The sequence below is a fragment of the Caretta caretta genome, chromosome 11 (genome assembly GCF_965140235.1).
Source record: "Caretta caretta isolate rCarCar2 chromosome 11, rCarCar1.hap1, whole genome shotgun sequence".
NCBI classification, from domain to species: Eukaryota; Metazoa; Chordata; order Testudines; family Cheloniidae; genus Caretta; species Caretta caretta.
In genome coordinates, this window is record NC_134216.1 from 47372727 (window position 1) to 47392755 (window position 20029).

General features: G+C 44.6%; 1 protein-coding gene across 5 annotated transcripts in view; it reads left to right on the forward strand.

Moving 5' to 3' along the window:
* The first annotated feature begins 17795 nt into the window (after positions 1-17795).
* ITPRID2 (ITPR interacting domain containing 2) overlaps positions 17796-20029 on the forward strand; it is a 56461-nt gene continuing 54227 nt past the window's right edge. For 4 of the 5 annotated variants that reach the window (XM_048869463.2, XM_048869464.2, XM_048869466.2 and 1 more), the window contains exons 1-2: positions 17796-18806; positions 19174-19219. In XM_048869463.2, the coding sequence (XP_048725420.2) occupies positions 18626-18806; positions 19174-19219 (227 nt within the window). In that variant the 5' untranslated portion in view covers positions 17796-18625. The remainder of the gene's footprint in view (positions 18807-19173; positions 19220-20029) is intronic. The other variant, XM_048869465.2, reaches the window with a different exon arrangement.

A 20029-nucleotide genomic window follows, 5' to 3' on the forward strand; every position in this document is an offset into this window, starting at 1 on the left:
GAGGTGCTGACCACAGTGGAATGTGGGCTTTTGGGCTCGGGAAACAAGCACTGACTGGTGGGATCACATCGTCATGCACGTCTGGGATGATGACCAGTGGCTTCAACTTTCAGATGAGGAAAGTTACATTCATGGGACTGTGTGATGAGCCCGCCCCAGCCCTGTGGCACAAGGACACGAGAATGAGAGCTTCCCTGTCGTTGGAGAAGCACGTGGTGATTGCACTGTGGAAGCTGGCTACTCCAGACTGCTACCGATTGGTTGCTAACCAGTTCGGAGTAGGAAAGTCGACCGTTGGACTTGTGTAGACGGAAGAGTGCAGGACCATTAATTGAATCCTGCTCCAAAAGACCATGACTCTGGGCAAAGTGTGTGACATTGTGGATGGCTTTGCAAAAATGGGATTTCCTAACTGTGGTGGGGTGAGAGATGGCATGCATATTCCAATTCTGGCACCAGACCACCTAGCTACCGAGTACATTAATCGGAAGGGATATTTTTCAATGATTCTCCAGGCGCTTGTGGATCACCATGTGTGTTTCACAGTCATTAATGCAGGCTGGTCCAGAAAGGTGCATGATGCATGCATCTTTCGGAACACTGGCCTGTTCAGGAAGCTGCAAGCAGGGACCTTCTTTCTGGACCAGAAGATCACCATAGAGGAAGTCGAAATACCCATTGTGATCCTGGGAGACCCTGCCTACCCCTTAATGCCATGGCTTATGAAGCCATACACGGCGCACCTTGACAACATCAAGGAGTGCTTCAACAACAGGCGGAGCGAGTGCAGAATGACTGTTGAGTGTGCTTTTGGCCATTTTAAGACCTGCTGGCGCGGCCAATATGGGAAGCTGGACCTAGCTGATGACAATATTCCTATGCTTATAACCACATGTTGTACACTCCATAATATTTGTGAAGGGAAGGGTAAAAGCTTCACTCAGGGCTGGACCGCTGAGGCTTAGTGCCTGGAAGCTGAATTTGAACAGCCAGAGATCAGGGCTAGTAGAGGGGCACAGCACAGGGCCATAAGGATCAGGGATGCCTTGAGATAGCAATTTGAAGCTGAAAGCCACTAATATTTATTGCTATGTTCAGGAGTGCAGTGATTGTGATTGGTGCAGACAATGCCCTATGAAAGTGTAAGAAAATTGCCTGTTGCTTTGCAGGGCTCTGTTTGCTTTCAATAATGGAATACAGATTGCTTTCAAACCAAAACAATTCTTTTATTAAACAACAACAACCAGAGGAGAGAGACAAAAAAACACATCAGCACTGAAGGCGGCTGGGGAAAGGGAGGGTCCCAGGAGGAGGTGGTGTCCCTGGATGGTTCAAGATTTGTATACGTCCAGGTATCATATGCAACCTTGTCCTTTGGAGTACAGTGCAGTGGGCACTGTACTTCATCAGGGCTAAACTGCAGAGGGACAGGTGTTGAGTGCAGTGGATACTGGGAGTCTGCAGGGCTGGACTATGACAAGGCACGATTAGAATGCAGTGGGTACAGACTGGAGCCGGGAGGTTGATAAGAGTGTGTTGGCGGTGCTGGGTGGAGCATGGGAAAGAGTTTTGTGACAGTAGCTGCAGGGGAGGGCAGGCGCAGAGCTGTTAGGTTTGCAGTGCTCGTAGCACCTGGAGCATGTCCGCTTGGCGCTCCATAACGTTTAAAAGCAGCTCCGTGGTTTCATTCTGGTGTGCCATGTTCTCCTTTTGGTCCCTCTTCTCACTCTCCCGCCACTCCTTCAATTCTTGTTTCTCGGCCACGGAGTGCATCATGACCTCATGCAGAAAGTCCTCTGTAGTTCTTCGTGGCCTCTTTCTAATTCTGCACAGCCATTCAGCTGGCGATAACGAAGAGGGAGGCTGGGCTCCCAAGGTCATATCTGTGAAGACGAAATGCAACATTTTACAGAATCAGTATTGTTTGCAACACACACATATCACTGATTTAAAACGCAGCCACTATTCAGATACCTGTCACTAACTTGGGGAGAGCCAGTGCTGTAGAGAGGAGCCTTATAATTATTCCTGTCCCCATATTTTCCACAGGCTGCATTCATTATGGAAGATATCTCACTGCTGAGGGTGAGTAGGGAATCAAGGGAGGGTCTTCTCCAGGACTGCCGCTTCTGCCCTGGCCCTTATGCGGCTCACTTGTGTGAAGCAATTGTGTCGTTGTCCCCAGTGACGGTAGAGTGGCGCAGGAAAGTTACGCTTAATGGGTCAAGAAATAAAGCATCTCTGCCAAAGAACCTGCTGCTGGATTGTCCAGTATGTCCATGAGACTTTCCTGGAGATCTCTGAGGCAGATTCCCATGAAGTGCGGGAGTCAATAAACAGCCTGTTCCACCGCTCAGACTAGGCATGTGGTGGTACGCGCATCATACAGACACAAGCCTGCTTTCTGAAACCCTCCTGCCCCCACTTCAGTGATTCCCAAAATCAAATCCACTTACCAGGGGCTTCATCAAGATCTGACAGCTGTGACTGGCTAGCCTCCTCCGGAGTAGAGAAGAGCTCCTGGCTGCATGCATCTCTGACCTCCGAGTCATCCTCTGCCTCTGAGTCCCCTTCCGCCTCCACATCCTGGTCCAAGACTGCTCCCAGACTGCTGCGCTGGGCATCAGAACATGGGGAATAGATGGCCAGCCCTCTGTGGAGAAAAGAGGTGGTTAGGGACTATTTAGAAAAGCTGGACGTGCACAAGTCCATGGGGCCGGACGAGTTGCATCCGAGAGTGCTAAAGGAACTGGCGGCTGTGATTGCAGAGCCATTGGCCATTATCTTTGAAAACTCGTGGCGAACGGGGCAAGTCCCGGATGACTGGAAAAAGGCTAATGTAGTGCCCATCTTTAAAAAAGGGAAGAAGGAGGATCCTGGGAACTACAGGCCAGTCAGCCTCACTTCAGTCCCCGGAAAAATCATGGAGCAGGTCCTCAAAGAATCAATCCTGAAGCACTTACAGAGAGGAAAGTGATCAGGAACAGTCAGCATGGATTCACCAAGGGAAGGTCATGCCTGACTAATCTAATCGCCTTCTATGATGAGATTACTGGTTCTGTGGATGAAGGGAAAGCAGTGGATGTATTGTATCTTGACTTTAGCAAAGCTTTTGACACGGTCTCCCACAGTATTCTTGTCAGCAAGTTAAGGAAGTATGGGCTGGATGAATGCACTATAAGGTGGGTAGAAAGTTGGCTAGATTGTCGGGCTCAACGGGTAGTGATCAATGGCTCCATGTCTAGTTGGCAGCTGGTGTCAAGTGGAGTGCCCCAGGGGTCGGTCCTGGGGCCGGTTTTGTTCAATATCTTCATAAATGATCTGAAGGATGGTGTGGATTGCACTCTCAGCAAATTTGCAGATGATACTAAACTGGGAGGAGTGTGGATACACTGGAGGGCAGGGATAAGATACAGAGGGACCTAGACAAATTGGAGGATTGGGCCAAAAGAAATCTGATGAGGTTCAATAAGGATAAGTGCAGGGTCCTGCACTTAGGACGGAAGAACCCAATGCACAGCTACAGACTAGGGACCGAATGGCTAGGCAGCAGTTCTGCGGAAAAGGACCTAGGGGTGACAGTGGACGAGAAGCTGGATATGAGTCAGCAGTGTGCCCTTGTTGCCAAGAAGGCCAATGGCATTTTGGGATGTATAAGTAGGGGCATAGCGAGCAGATCGAGGGACATGATCGTCCCCCTCTATTCGACATTGGTGAGGCCTCATCTGGAGTACTGTGTCCAGTTTTGGGCCCCACACTACAAGAAGGATGTGGATAAATTGGAAAGAGTCCAGCGAAGGGCAACAAAAATTATTAGGGGTCTGGAACACATGACTTATGAGGAGAGGCTGAGGGAACTGGGATTGTTTAGTCTGCGGAAGAGAAGAATGAGGGGGGATTTGATAGCTGCTTTCAACTACCTGAGAGGTGGTTCCAGAGAGGATGGTTCTAGACTATTCTCAGTGGTGGAAGAGGACAAGACAAGGAGTAATGGTCTCAAGTTGCAGTGGGGGAGGTTTAGGTTGGATATTAGGAAAAACTTTTTCACTAGGAGGGTGGTGAAACACTGGAATGCGTTGCCTAGGGAGATGGTGGAATCTCCTTCCTTAGAAGTTTTTAAGGTCAGGCTTGACAAAGCCCTGGCTGGGATGATTTAATTGGGGATGGGTCCTGCTTTTGAGCAGGAGGTTGGACTAGATGACCTCCTGAGGTCCCTTCCAACCCTGATATTCTATGATGCTATGATTCTATGATTCTATAAGATTTCCTCCTCCTGGCTCGGTCCACTCTCCACTGGCATGCGAGCCACTGAAGTATCCACAGCTCCACTTTGTAGTGGAGGTGGAGTCACCACCGAGTACCGCATCCAGCTCTTTGTAGAACTGTCAGCTCGTGGGCGCAGCCTCAGAGCGGCGGTTTGCTTCCCACACCTTGTGGTAGGCATTCTGCAGCTCCTTTGACCCTACACTGCATGCATCCTGAAATTCTGTCATGCCTCCTGAAATCTGTCCATAGGTATCACAATTCTTGTGGCTGGAGCGCAGCTGGGACTGGACAGCCTCCTCTTCCCAAATGCTGATGAGGTCCAGCAGCTCAGCATTGCTCCAAGCGGGGGATCGCCTGGTGTGTGGAAGAGGCCTGGTCACCTGGAAAGATGGGCTGAGACCACTGCATGCATCACCGAGCAAACAGGAAGGGGACTTTCAAAATTCCCAAGGAATTTAAGGGATGGGGCTCACGGTTGGTCAGCTGAGGGCAGGGCAGTAGAGTTCAAACCAATGACCAGAGAGGCGAGAACAGGCATTGTGGGACACCTCCTGGAGGCCAATTGCAGTGCTGTAATCGAGCAGGGTGTGTACACTGGCACCGTGGTGCTGTACCCCGAGCACAGAAAGCCTCTCGTCGGGGTGGTTTTTTTACAGCGCTGCAATTGTGCAGTTTCTGCGCACTCAGTGGCTTGGCAGTGTGTGCACCTGGGGAGTTACACGGCAGAAAGCTGCTTTACAGCGCAGAAACTTGCCACTTAGACAAGGCCTAAGTGAAGCATTTTCATGTTGGTGAGTAAGTAGGTACTATGGGTCTTTTGTGCTGGAGATACCATCTTTTGGTTGGTTTTGATTGGTCTTTAAAACAGACCACTTGTGATCCTTAGTGATGGTCATTTTCACAACTGTAAGAGCATTAACTCTAGCATTCTGGCCAAATGTAACTTGAATAATTACAGTCTTTCTTCTAAAGATGACTGCTGCAGTTAGTACCTTTCTAGAGAACTAAGTTTAAACACAGGTCTGGTTAGAGAAGTACTCTATCCAGTGAAGAAGCTTGACCTTCTTTAAACACTGTTCTCTACAAAGGTGTCACAGTGGTTTCAAATTGCAGTGTAGATGGGACCTAAATTCCTCTACATCTTTAATGGGATAAGGTATTCTTCATTATTTCTGGTCTTAAATTGTAGTGTGGTATTAAACAGCTGCCATATTCAGTGGCAAAGGAAGTTATCCATGTGGATACTTTGTCCTGTATATGTTTCTGTTTGTAAAGTGCTTTAGGTTCCTTCATTATGAAAGGCACCATATAAATGTCTTGTCTTCAGAAATTAACAGAAAGTCAGTCTTAGGGAAGGAATCTGGTCATTACAACATAGCTGTTAGTGGATGTTTGTCTATTTCACAAAATCACTTGTAATTGTTTGTCAGTCCCTGTTCAGGGTTGGATTTGCAAGAATGCTGCAGGTTGGGGTTGAGGCACTTTGCACTGAAAGTATGAAATGTATCTGATCATCAGAGACCAAAACATAGAGAAACCACCACTTAACATGTGAGGGGGGTGGGGCAGCAGTCTTACATTTGCTATGGAACTGACCTGCACAATGACCACTCTCTCCATGGAGACTGGGAGGGCAGGAAAACCAAGCAGGGATGTGGGTCGTGTAGGGTTAACAGCCACCACCAGCTAACACATTTTTAAACACAACTGTCTTTGTCCGTACAATGGGCAAAATCACGTTATAGCATGTATGTTAATTAACATGGGTTTGTTAACGCATTTCGTAACATGATGCATCTTTCCTGTGTTGATAAGGCCTTCCTTGGCCATTGTGCAGAAGATATAAGATTCACCTGATATGCAAAGCTGTGGGTATAATCTTTAGTCAGTGCTGTTAACTGCTTCTTGTTTCCATGAACACAAAGAGTAACTATACAGAAGGAACAGAGGACAGAATAAAAAGCTTGTGGGGAGCATGAGAAAATGTGAATGTAGTGCTTTATTTGTATTCCATATGGAAACTGTGCATCAGCTGGGAAATATCCAGATTTGGTGACTATAGATGTTCTACCACAAAAGGCAGATTTGTCCAAGGCTTCCTCACATGGAAACCCTTCTAATAAACCCTACTGGATGGGTTAGTTTGAGCTCCCTCAATTGCATGTCTCTTATACAGCATGAAACTTGAACTTTCATCTAACTTAACATTTTGAAACTACAGTTTCGTGGGGAGAAACCTTGGAGCTTTTGCTTTCAAGATAGGTTTCAGAGTAACAGCCGTGTTAGTCTGTATTCGCAAAAAGAAAAGGAGTACTTGTGGCACCTTAGAGACTAACCAATTTATTTGAGCATAAGCTTTCGTGAGCTACAGCTCACTTCATCGGATGCATACTGTGGAAAGTACAGAAGATCTTTTTATACACACAAAGCATGAAAAATGGGTGTTTACCACTATAAAAGGTTTTCTCTCCCCCCACCCCACTCTCCTGCTGGTAATAGCTTATCTAAAGTGATCACTCTCCTTACAATGTGTATGATAATCAAGGTGGGCCATTTCCAGCACAAATCCAGGGTTTAACAAGAACGTCTGAGGTAGGAAAAAACAAGGGGAAATAGGTTATCTTGCATAATGACTTAGCCACCCCCAGTCTCTATTCAAGCCTAAGTTAATTGTATCCAATTTGCAAATTAATTCCAATTCAACAGTCTCTTGCTGGAGTCTGGTTTTGAAGTTTTTTTGTTGTAATATCGCAACTTTCATGTCTGTAATCGCGTGACCAGAGAGATTGAAGTGTTCTCTGACTGGTTTATGAATGTTATAACTCTTGACATCTGATTTGTGTCCATTTATTCTTTTTTGTAGAGACTGTCCAGTTTGACCAATGTACATGGCAGAGGGGCATTGCTGGCACATGATGGCATATATCACATTGGTGGATGTGCAGGTGAACGAGCCTCTGATAGTGTGGCTGATGTTATTAGGTCCTGTGACGGTGTCCCCTGAATAGATATGTGGGCATAGTTGGCAATGGGCTTTGTTGCAAGGATAGGTTCCTGGGTTAGTGGTTCTGTTGTGTGGTATGTGGTTGCTGGTGAGTATTTGCTTCAGGTTGGGGGGCTGTCTGTAGGCAAGGACTGGCATGTCTCCCAAGATTTGTGAGAGTGTTGGGTCATCCTTCAGGATAGGTTGTAGATCCTTGATAATGTGTTGGAGGGGTTTTAGTTGGGGGCTGAAGGTGACGGCTAGTGGCGTTCTGTTATTTTCTTTGTTAGGCCTGTGCTGTAGTAGGTGACTTCTGGGAACTCTTCTGGCTCTATCAATCTGTTTCTTCACTTCCGCAGGTGGGTATTGTAGTTTTAAGAATGCTTGATAGAGCTCTTGTAGGTGTTTGTCTCTGTCTGAGGGGTTGGAGCAAATGCAGTTGTATCGCAGAGCTTGGCTGTAGACCATGGATAGTGTGGTGTGGTCAGGGTGAAAGCTGGAGGCATGTAGGTAGGAATAGCGGTCAGTAGGTTTCTGGTATAGGGTGGTGTTTATGTGACCATTGTTTATTAGCACTGTAGTGTCCAGGCAGTGGATCTCTTGTGTGGACTGGACCAGGCTGAGGTTGATGGTGGGATGTAAATTGTTGAAATCATGGTGGAATTCCTCAAGGGCTTCTTTTCCATGGGTCCAGATGATGAAGATGTCATCAATATAGCGCAAGTAGAATAGGGGCATTAGGGGACGAGAGCTGAGGAAGCGTCGTTCTAAGGCAGCCATAAAAATGTTGTCATACTATGGGGCCATGCGGGTACCCATAGCAGTGCCGCTGATTTGAAGGTATACATTGTCCCCAAATGTAAAATAGTTATGGGTAAGGACAAAGTCACAAAGTTCAGCCACCAGGTTAGCCGTGACATTATCGGGGATAGTGTTCTTGACGGCTTGTGTCCATCTTTGTGTGGAATGTTGGTGTAGAGGGCTTCTACATCCATAGTGGCCAGGATGGTGTTATCAGGAAGATCACCGATGGATTGTAGTTTCCTCAGGAAGTCAGTGGTATCTCGAAGGTAGCTGGGAGTGCTGGTAGCGTAGGGCCTGAGGAGGGAGACTACATAGCCAGACAATCCTGCTGTCAGGGTGCCAATGCCTGAGATGATGGGGTGCCCCGGATTTCCAGGTTTATGGATCTTGGGTAGTAGATAGAATATCCCAGGTCGGGATTCCAGGGGTGTGTCTGTGCGGATTTGATCTTGTGCTTTTTCAGGGAGTTTCTTGAGCAAATGCTGTAGTTTCTTTTGGTAACTCTCAGTGGGATCAGAGGGTAATGGCTTGTAGAAAGTGGTGTTGGAGAGCTGCCGAGCAGCCTCTTGTTCATATTCCGACGTATTCATGATGACAACAGCACCTCCTTTGTCAGCGTTTTTGATTATGACGTCAGAGTTGTTTCTGAGGCTGTGGATGGCATTGTGTTCTGCACAGCTGAGGTTACGGGGCAAGTGATGCTGCTTTTCCACAATTTCAGCCCGTGCACATCGGTGGAAGCACTCTATGTAAAAGTCCAGTCTGCTGTCTCGACCTTCAGGAGGAGTCCACCTAGAATCCTTCTTTTTGTAGTGTTGGTAGGGAGGTGTCTGTGGATTAGTGTGTTGTTCAGAGGTGTGTTGGAAATATTCCTTGAGTCGGAGATGTCGAAAATAGGATTCTAGGTCACCATAGAACTGTATCATGTTCATGGGGGTGGACGGGCAGAAGGAGAGGCCCCGAGATAGGACAGCTGCTTCTGCTGGGCTAAGAGTATAGTTGGATAGGTTAACAATATTGCTGGGTGGGTTGAGGGAACCATTGCTGTGGCCCCTTGTGGCATGTAGTAGTTTAGAAAGTTTAGTGTCCTTTTTCTTTTGTAGAGAAGCAAAGTGTGTGTTGTAAATGGCTTGTCTAGTTTTAGTAAAGTCCAGCCACGAGGAAGTTTGTGTGGAAGGTTGGCTTTTTATGAGAGTATCCATTTACAAGCCATGAGAGTATCCATTTACAAGCGAGAGACTGTTGAATTGGAATTCATTTGCAAATTGGATACAATTAACTTAGGCTTGAATAGAGACAGGGAGTGGCTAAGTCATTATACAAGGTAACCTATTTCCCCTTGTTTTTTCCTACCTCAGACGTTCTTGTTAAACCCTGGATTTGTGCTGGAAATGGCCCACCTTGATTATCATACACATTGTAAGGAGAGTGACTGCTTTCAAGATAGCTGCTTTTGAGAGTGTGGGAGATGTTGACAAGGGTCAGTCAATGAGTTAGTCATCTTTATGTTCTCATGTGCCATATCAGGAGAAGTACAAGATGATACAAAATACAAAATAGCCTCAGAGAAGGTATCTCCTCATCTCCCACCTTCATTTGGAGGTATTCTGCCCTATAGTATCTTTTCTAACCCAAACCTAAACATACAGCATGTTTACATGCAAAAATAGTACCTTTGTCGCGAATAAATCAGCCTCCTCCTATCATGTCTATAATCTATAATTTCTTGCTTGTGATATCAGAACCATTTCCATAGGTTCTGATTATGATCTCTGAAAGAAGATACAACCTCTTAGTTTGTGCATGCATGAGAAGACTGGCGAGCTTTCCTATTTGCAGAAAACCAGAACTACATGGGTTTGTTAACAACCACTTAAGGAAGAAGCAAACACTGCCTGTTCTCAGCACATGGAAAATTAGCAATGTTTCAGTCCAGATGAAAGTTTATTTTAAAGGGACACCAGCTATTTTTTAGATATTGTAGTTAGATTTTATTTTTTATTTATATATAAAATTGGAATTGGAGGAAAAGTTTCTGGCAGGATTTGAGGCGTTGGAGTCACCTGAACTAGAGTGACTCAGCATTTACCAAAGTCAAAATTAATATAGACCTTGTGAAAGAGGCTGGATTGATGAAATCCTTTAACTATTGGAAAAGTGAAAAGACAAATTTGGCCCACCAAAGTGCCTCAACTTCTGTCTGAAGGAATCATTTCTCTGAGCACCTCAGGCCATGTCTACACTACAGGCTAAATTGGCACTTGTGCAATAGATGCAGAGGTATCAATTTAGTGGGTCTGGTGAAGACACATTAAGTCGATGGCAGAGCGCTCTTCCATCGACTTCTGTACTCCAGCTCCCCAAGAAGAGTAAGGTAAGTGGGCGGGAGAGCATCTCCCGTTGACACAGCACAGTGTAGACACCACTGTAAGTTGACCTAAGCTACATCGACTTCAGCTACATAACTTACATAACTGAAGTAGCGTAACTTAGGTCGACTTACAGCTTTAGTGTAGAGCAGCCCACAGTTTCTATTCCCATTCAATTTTCTTTGTTGCCAGTACCTAAGACCCCAATACTATATTTGCCATGTACTGAACTTTAAAAACAAATTAATGAGATTTCTGTGCACAGAGGTCTTGCCAGATTGGGCCCTGGGACTGCAACAAGATTCCTGTATAGTATAAAATATGACATTCCTTTGTGATTTGGACTGCTGCTCAGTGGGAGCTCATTGTGTCACCTCCTTCAGATTAATTCACATAAGCCACCAAAGATCTGTAAGACAACCATGATTCTTGGTTAGTACTGGATCAGACTAGATTGTAACCTCTCCACTAGAGAAATAGACTATATGCTGAACTATCCAGTCTCCATTTATAAACATTTTTAAACTACGATATGTACCCTTAGACTGGAATGTCTCTCTTGGAGCTACACCAGTCTGACCAGTAAATAACTATTATTAAAAAATACATTTGAAAAGCACAGTGACTCCTAAAGGAGTGCTTACGTGGGCTATTGTGTAAATAAATCCTTCTTTGGAGATTATTGATCAGTGCAGAAGAGATCATGATGTCATGAAATAAAAAAAGCTTTTATTTCTTGAAGTAGTCAAAAAAATGTCAGTGATATTAGTATTAACTATGGTTGCACTTAAATGCAGTTATTATGTGTCTTATAGAAGAGGGTTAAAATGATTTTATTCTCGTTAATTGAGAATGCAACATAAACAGTGATACAATTTTCTTCCATCCCATTTCACACATTCCAGCCTCTTGTTGGCCAGGAATTGGTCAGAAAATTAAGAGAGTGTGTGTGTGTGAGAGAGAGACAGAGAGAGAGAGAGAGAGAGATTCCAAATCTAACTCTCCCCCCACATCAAAGTCTTCCAGCTAGCTCTATAACACTCAACGTTGTGTCTTTCTGTGCCAGTGGCTCACTCTTAATATGCTAAACTTTTTTGTTCCACCGTGGCTCAAAATTTCAGCATTTTCTTATTTTTAAAAAAATTTAGACTGGATATGAATTGCACAAGATTGTTGCATGCATCTTGGTTGTTGCGAATATATATATATATATATATATATATATATATATATATATATATAGGGTGTGTGTCTCTCTTGTTGTTTACTTGGGGAGTTACATTTAATACGGTGATTCTGCACCCTCCCCGGCTTTTTGTATATGATAATCTGATACCTCTGCTGATACATTTAAATCAACTCTATCATCACATCTGGAATTTCCTATACTTCCCATGAAGGAAAAGTATTCATTTTAATTTTAGAAATGAGTCAGACACAAGATGGAGTTTTCATAGAATGGAAAGGCAAATATAGCTGATACGACCTTCTTATAGCTAAAATTGAGTATGTGCAGCCAGTAAGGCAGATTCAGATGATGGCCAAGGGACTGATCTTATGAGGTGATGAGCACACACAACTCCAGTTGACTTCACTTGGGACTGTTAGTAGTCAACAATTCTCAGGAGTATTTTTAAAGTTATGTCTATGGCAGGATATCCAGCCAACAGATTTCTAAAAAGAAATTTCAGGAAATACACGGTGATATCCTGGTTAGAGCATAGCCCTGGATTTCCTGGTTCTGTTCCTGCCTCTGCCTCTGGGACAAGTCACTTAACCACTATACAAAACCAGGCTACTGATATCTACCTCACAGGTATGACCTTGTAAGGCTTAATTAATTGAAGTCTGTCAGTTTCGCCATTGACTTCAAGGGGTGCAGAAGTGGGATTCATCATACTGCTAAAGTGGAATAAAAGGGCAATGTATTCTTAGGGCAAATAATTATCTTGATTTCTCTTTATCTTCCATATATAGTTTCAAGTAGGTTCTTTGTTACCCATTTGGAGCAATACCAGAAATTAATAAATCAGAACTGTAATTATCTTTATATATGAAAGGATGTAGTTAATGCATAAAACCTCCACATTTTGTAATTAAGCCTACAAACCAAAGTGCTTTACAATCCTATATATTTATCAGGAAACAATTAAAAACAGTAGATTTTAAAAATGGTTCTTGCAGCACACATACCAAGCAAATGACTTGCCTTTTCTTAGTATTCTGTATTCCTTAGTATTCTCCCTTTGTAACATATGGATTATAGAACTCTACAGAATACTCTGTGTGGGTGCATTAACAAGGTATTATACTAGACTGGCAGCCTCATAAGTAGAGGTATCCAGATAACCTATTACACTGAGAAAATTTATTGGAGATTGGGAGATGAGACAGAAATAGAACCTCAAGTTAAGAGGAAAGACAGCTAAGTGAAAGCAAGAGACATAAAAAATAAGAAAAAGAAAAGACCAAGAAAATAATTTTCAGAAAAGATTGTGCTGAAGAAAGTAAAAGGAATAATTTGGGATCTGACAACACTGAAATGAACCATATTGGCTTAGTTTCCTTCTGCCTGAAAGTTCTTTCTTATCCAGCTTTCTTGGCAGAGATCTTAATGTCCTCAGAAATTACAGCCACGTGCTGACACATCTGCTGACATGAGTACATTTGCATTTAGGGAGATTGAAAGCCTCTTTTACTCTCTCTTTCTCTATGGTATTTGTTTTATTACATTCTGTGTGCTGGTCTTAGCTTTTTCTATCTGATCTGGTGGTACAGCTGTAATCCACTTGAATACAGATATCCGGCTCTTCCTTTAGAAACTTCCTTTTCAAACAGGCAACGCTATAGTTCTTGTAAACGCCCTGACGGAAGTGGGTTTTTTCCTCCTTCCTCCTCCAGCCTGAGGTCCTAGAAATACAAACCATTTTCTTAAAACTGAGAAAATTTCAATTAGAAAATAGCCCTACAAGTTCTACTGTTCTGAAGAAATGCATTATGCCCTAATGATCATGCATGGTTTTCCTATCTTATAAAAAATATAGTGGGTTGTCATTAATCCACTGAAACTATTTGCTAGAAAAGCTATAGAAACTGTCCCCCTAACACTTTAATTTGTTAGAACAAAACTAGCATATTATTTTCCATCCACTCTACTCCATATATTTGAGAGAGAACATCTGTCTTATAATACTGACAGATCCAGCTCAGGCATGCTTGTCTGCTCTGGTTAGAGAAAGAGGTATGTCTACTCTGAATGTGATTATCCTTTTGCTTTCAGCTTTTATTTTAAAAGCGGACTTCAACAGCTAGAAGAAATTACCTTGTACATTTTTATTATAATATTATTTTATAGTGTCTGAAGGTGTAGTGGGTATTTCATACAATGCAAAGAAAGATGCAGTGTGTGTCTTAACAATACAATTATCAGGTTATTCAGATTAGACTGTTACTGACTGTGATGATTCAATGAAGGTGGTTTTTAAAAAAAAATAATATGTACTCAAAAAAGATGATGATGACAGAGGTATAAAATGGTGGGTATTCTTGACTTGCTAATTGAGGACATTCTGAAAGAGGGGAGTTTTTATGAGGGCTTCAAAAGATCAGTGGTGGCCTGGCAGACCAAAGTGAGTGAGGGTTTTCCAAGCACAGGGAGCAGTATGGAGATGCTTGTGGGAGAAGGATGCCAATTTCTCAAACGTCTTTGGCAGAGTGGAGTGGCTAGTGCAACGTGACGAGGGATAAGGCTGATGTAATTGGGGGGATCCATTATGTATGAGTGTGAGAATCAGAGCAAGATGTCCTAAATTTTGAGCTGACAGAGAAGAAGGGGCAATAGGAGAGATTAAAGAAGAAGTAATGTGGTCTGAGTGACAGGTTAGAGTGCTATTCTCTGCCTCTGAGTTCCAATTACAAGACCAATAAGATATGTGAAAACTTGTTTTTGAATTACGTGGCAACTTCATTAATCTCTTGTTTAACTGTGTGCAGCTTGGACTTCAAGGAAGTTACCGTTGCTTACTCAGGGATGAATTTGACCTTATAATGTGACAGAATGCTGTTCACTGAAAATTGACTGTTAAATTATGACTTGAATACTTAAAACAATTTTGAAAAAAGTATGTTCAATTTTAAAAATCCATATAACTGATAGGGTTTTATTAGTTAAAAAGATGTTCTTTAACTTATAACTGAAAATCACGTGTTTATTTTTAAATGAAAAATTCTGCTGTTTAATCCAAAATATAGATTATTACTTTAAAAAGCAAACAATAAATCAAAAAACCCACTTAGATATTTGCCTTTGGAAAATATCTACTGCTAAGTATGTATTGACATCATGGATTTGCAAGAGTTTTCATGCTGTTGATCGGTTACAAACTTGGATGTGTGTGTTACTTCATGGAAGCTATTGTCGTCCCAAGAAAAGTGTAATAATTGTGATTTTCCACATTTCCAGTGATTGTGTAACATCTCAAAGATATTGCAGTCTCAAGGATTCATTTTTGAATCAAAGTGTATATCCAAATTACACTGAGGTAATGTTATGCTTGTTCCTTATTAACAAAATCAAGGAAAATCAGATTTAAGGTCCTGATCCTCTAAATACTACTGGTGTGTGATTTTACTCAAGTGTCTAGTCTTACGGAAGTCAGTGGGATGATTCTGCAGTAATGTTATGCACATGTGTGTTTGCAGGATCAGGGCCTTAGCCTGTATCCATCAACTCATCTTCTTGTTCTACTTAAGTCACAGAACAATGCATGATGGCTATATTACTGATCAAAACAGATGATTGAAGTCTATAATGTAGTTGGAGTTATCTGGATTTTGATGATTAAAAGAGAATTTCCCAATGTATCTTTGGTTGTGTCAGGCTGCTTTTTTATGTCTTTATAATAGCCCAATCTCAAAACATAAATAGGCTATTGTGATAAAATATTTTTAAAATAATTAGATTAGATACACCCACACGTCAATGTTTTTTTGGTTAGTTTTTAATCACAATACATGGAAAAATGAAGATTTACCCTTCTTCCCCTCCTCCCCTATGGTTTATAGCATAAGGGGAAAGTAATCTTAGAAAGACATACATACAGTATCAGATGAAATGGGGACTGAAACTTGTTTTATTCATGAAAAAAAGACATTTTATCTTTAAAAAAATAGAAACTTATAGAAAGGTGAAAATGAGAAATGACACCACATTGCTATGATCTCTCAACTACAGCAGGAAATATGTTTGTTTATCATGACCCTCATATTTCTATAGGCAGATTAGTTTTTAAATAAAAGGTGTCTATTCTGTTTGTCTACAAAAACTAAACCCAGGGTTGATGACAGGCCTTCCAAACTTGTAGTTACAGAGGACCCTGGCCTCAGGAGATTGTTACTATCAATACTTAGAGGTCTAGCCCCTCTTTCTGAAGGTATCTGTGGGACAGACCTGGTTTTTAAAGTTTTTCTGATGATTCTTACCTCTCCTGGCTGCTGCTGCTGCGTTTACAGCCATGCCCTGTTTTAATACGGTGTGGATTTTTGAACCTTTCTGAGCAGTTAACCTCCAAATTCTCGTCTTGCACATTTTGTTAGAATAGCAGGGGCAGGAGGTGGGGACTTGGATGTATTTGTGTCAGTCCTAAGCACTCCCCACTATGGAAGGTAATTCCCTAAGCTCCCTAGTGGAACATGGACAATAAGGGCTAGCATATCCAGGGTCTAAAATAGACTCTTTAGAAATCTGAACATTTTAGGCTCTGATTCTGCCATGAGTTCCGTATAGGTGGACCACTATAAAAGCCAGTGAGGCTTTGCACAGGTGCAACAGTTTGCCCACAGGGCTCCAGTTGCCTGATAATGATATACCAGCATAGTCCTTAGGAGTTTTACCATTAACTTTAATGGAGCAAGGATTTCACCCCTAAAGCCCTTCACATTCTCTGGTATGTGCAGTGAGTTCTTAGGCACTGGTTTGTTCCCGGACATTGAGTCTCCATTTTCCCAGATTATATTGTTTGTTGGATTTTCAGGAAACGCTGGATGCTTTAATTTTCCTAGAAGCCAGTTTAAGGATTATAAAGACTTCAAGAGAATTTAAATAAGATTTTAAAAGGCTTCCTCGCTCTTACCAGTATTCCTGTGCTAAGTCAGAAAGAGGATTACTAAAGTTTAGACTCTTAGAAATTAAAGTTTTGAGTAGGGTGGACTCAGCATGACCACTATTACTCTTCTTACTCACCAGGGCTAAATTTAGCCACGAAAAATCACACAGCTTTTTATGTGGAGTCACTGCCCCATCTATGTTGTCTTTGATCTTCAACTACATTGTGCATTTAGATGGAAGGGGTGGGAAGAAGGAAACATTACTGGGCTAATGACCTGTCACCTCTCTGGTAAGAAAAGGAGAGTGATCTGTAGCCTCCACGGTGTTAGATCTGGGAAGATGGGGTCAAGCCTCTTCACCTAAACTCGGGACTAATTTCACTGATTTCAGCGGACACAACCGAGTTACCGTTAAAACAGATTCAAACTACTTTATAATTTAAAATAACCTAGATTGTTAGCTCTTTGGGGCCAGGGGCTATCTTTTTGTTCTGTGTTTGTTGGTCTAAGCACAATGGGGCTCTCCCTGGTCCATGACATGATAATAGACATTAATAATGCCTTCAGAATGCTGAAAGTTCTCATCTTTGCATCTTTCTCTTCCTGTCATCCACTTTTCCTTCCATCTCTCCCTTTCCCTTCCTGTCATCCACTTTTCCTTCCATCTCTCCCTTTCCCTTTATCCTTTTTTTCTTCCTCTGCATGTTTTCCACAGTCACTTTTCTACACTCTTTTATTTGTTCGCTCTTCTCCAGCTAGTTCTCTAAGCCATGTTTCTTTCCGGGTGTGCCCTTTCTCCCTCTTTATTTGAGCTCTTAATATCTTCTGCCTGTCCTCTCCCTACCCGCCCTCTCGGTGTGTTTGTGAGCTGGACCAGCTCACCCTCCCCAAGCAGGTGAGGACAGCGTGGTGCGAGAGCGGATGGGCTGCCACGAGCCTTTTGCTGGATGCAAATAAACTTTTGCTCCCCAGCAAGACCGGGTCGGTTTTCCAATTGCCCCTTTTCCTGCTCCCTCGTTTAAAAAGCCCCGGACGCTGCCGGAGGATTTTACTGTGTATTTCAAGGAGGCCGACAAGAATCGCCCTCCCAAGTCTTGTGTCTGCACGGCCATCGCCCCACTAGCCCCTGGGCCCCCCGCTGCGGGGAGGGGGTCACTGGCGGCCCTGCCCCCCGGGGGGGGAGCTGCAGAAAGGGGAAGCCGGTGGCTGCCGGGCGGAGAATAAGCGGCTCCGCTTGGGTCCCATCACGTGGGCAGCAAACTTTTCTCCCAGCAGCGGTATGAGGAAGTTCAGAGGGACGCTGCTGCTGCAATCCCCAGCCCAGGCGGGTGAATCCTCCTCCCCCGGGCCCGCTATGTGAGTCTGGCTCAGCCCCTCAGCAAGCGGCTCCTCTCCCCGCGGCAGGCAGGGTGGCTGCGGGGCTCGGCCCGGCCCTCCGCGGGACCCCGCCGCTGGCTGCGGGGCAGGGGCCCGATCCTGCTGCCCGCTCCCCAGGGAGGGAGGCGGTTTGAGGAACACCCCGATGGATTAAGTTCTCGGGTTGCCGTTCGGCTCCCACGGCTCGGGCGGGCGGGCGCCTCCCGGTTTGTTTGTAAGTTTTTCCTGCGTCCGCTCGAGCGGCGCTCCCGGTTGGAAGCCGCGTTGGGCGGCGGGGGAAGCGGAGGTGACAGTCGCCAGCTGGGGCGAGGCGTGGGCGGGGAGCGAGCTGCAGGAAGCGAACCCCGGGCGGCCGGGGGCGGCCAAACGCAGAATCGTTTTCAGGGCGGACCTGGAGGCTGGTCCAGTGTTGCAACAGCGAGCGAGGCGAGGGTCGCCTGGGCGCGCGGGGCCGGCCGGGGGCGCTGCGGAGCGCGGGGCGCGCCGGGCTGGTGCCCCTCGGCGGCGGCGGCGCTGCCGGGGGACTGGGGCGGACGCTCGGGGACTCGGGCGCTGCTGCTGCGCGGGAGCCTCGCGTGGGAAACTCGCTGCCGCCCTCACTTCCCGTCCCGCGTGGCCGAGCCGGGCTCCGCGCGCGCTCAACCCGGCTCGCGTGCGCCCGGCAGGGCGCGTTGCTGCGGGCGCCTGGTGAAGTGAAGCCGCCGCCGCCGCCGCGGTGCTGATGGAGGAGCCGGCGGTGGCAGAGGAGTGGCCGGGGGCGAGCCAGAAGAGAAAGGCCTGGGCCAAGAGCAGAGACTCCTGGCAGGCATCGGAGGCGGAGGATCTCTCGGCAGAAGCGGTTGAGCTGGCCCGGCAGGAGGACGATCTCACCGGCGGAAAGCTGCTCCTGGCTGCAGAAGCAGGTCTGTCCCGCCCGGCGGTCTCTACTAAGGCGGGGAAGGGGGAAATCGGTGCCTGGACGCGCCCCGTCCACGAGCCCTGCCGGATGGAAGCGTTACTGGGTTGCACCATATGTGAGACATGCAGTCTGTGTGTTTAAAAGTATTTTTAATTCTCATATTTTTGGCCCGCCATTGAGTTTATTCTTATTTCTTTTGTTTGTTATTGTCTTTTTTTGTTGCTCTTGTCAGCAGTCTTGTTTGTGTGGCCGTAGTGTACGTGGTGTTTGAAAGGCACCGTTCGTCTTTCTTCATGAGACGTCTGGAATGCGCAAAGCATCAATTACAACTCTTCGTTTTTCTCCCTCCTTCCCTTTCTTTTCTCCCAAAGGTAATATTCCAAACGAAAAGATCGCCATATGGCTTAAAGATTGCAGGTAAGTACTTCTGCAAACCAGAAGTTTCGGTACTGCTCTAAATAGTTACATATGTCTAAATAGCAGAGTCCACAACTCTTTATTAGCTAGAGGACCTGAACCTACCACCTTTACTTATGTGAATGTGAGTTGAAGGGTTGGGCCCCCAAAACATGTAGGAGGTGAGAAAAATTAGTTATTCCTGTTACTTTTACCTCTCTATATATTGTGCTTTCTCTTATTAGGGAACAACTGAAGTTCTTCTTTGAGAATAAATGTACCATTAGTAAGTGACTAGAGTAGTAATGCATGTAGAAGTGGGGCTGTCTGGCAAACAGTTGATTTTTCTTTTCCCATTCCCTCTCTATCTGTCATGTGACGATGGTAAAGCATTACAGAGTTACTTTCTTCTAATACTGAGCAAAGATTAAGGAAAACCGTGTCATCCCTAAATCTACCCTCTCTCTCCCTGATTGACTGCAGGGCTCATCTTAAAACCTTCCCTGTCCTCATCTTGCCTGGCTTCCTGTTACACTTCTACGGAAACAGTGCACATCCCTTTCCCTCCTCCCCTTTATTACTAAAAATTTAGCAACACATTGTTGAGTCATCAGCTTTACCATTGTCCCACATATAGTCACGTTCTGGCCATGAGGATCCTTTTTCTCTGTTTGACTGATTGACACGATGTATCTTGGACTTCCCTAAAGGATTATCTCTAGGGCCCTATCAAATTCATGCCATTAAAAAGGCGTCATGGACCGTGAAATCTGGTCCTTTGTGTACTTTTACCCTATACTATACAGATTTCATGGGGGAGACCAATGTTTC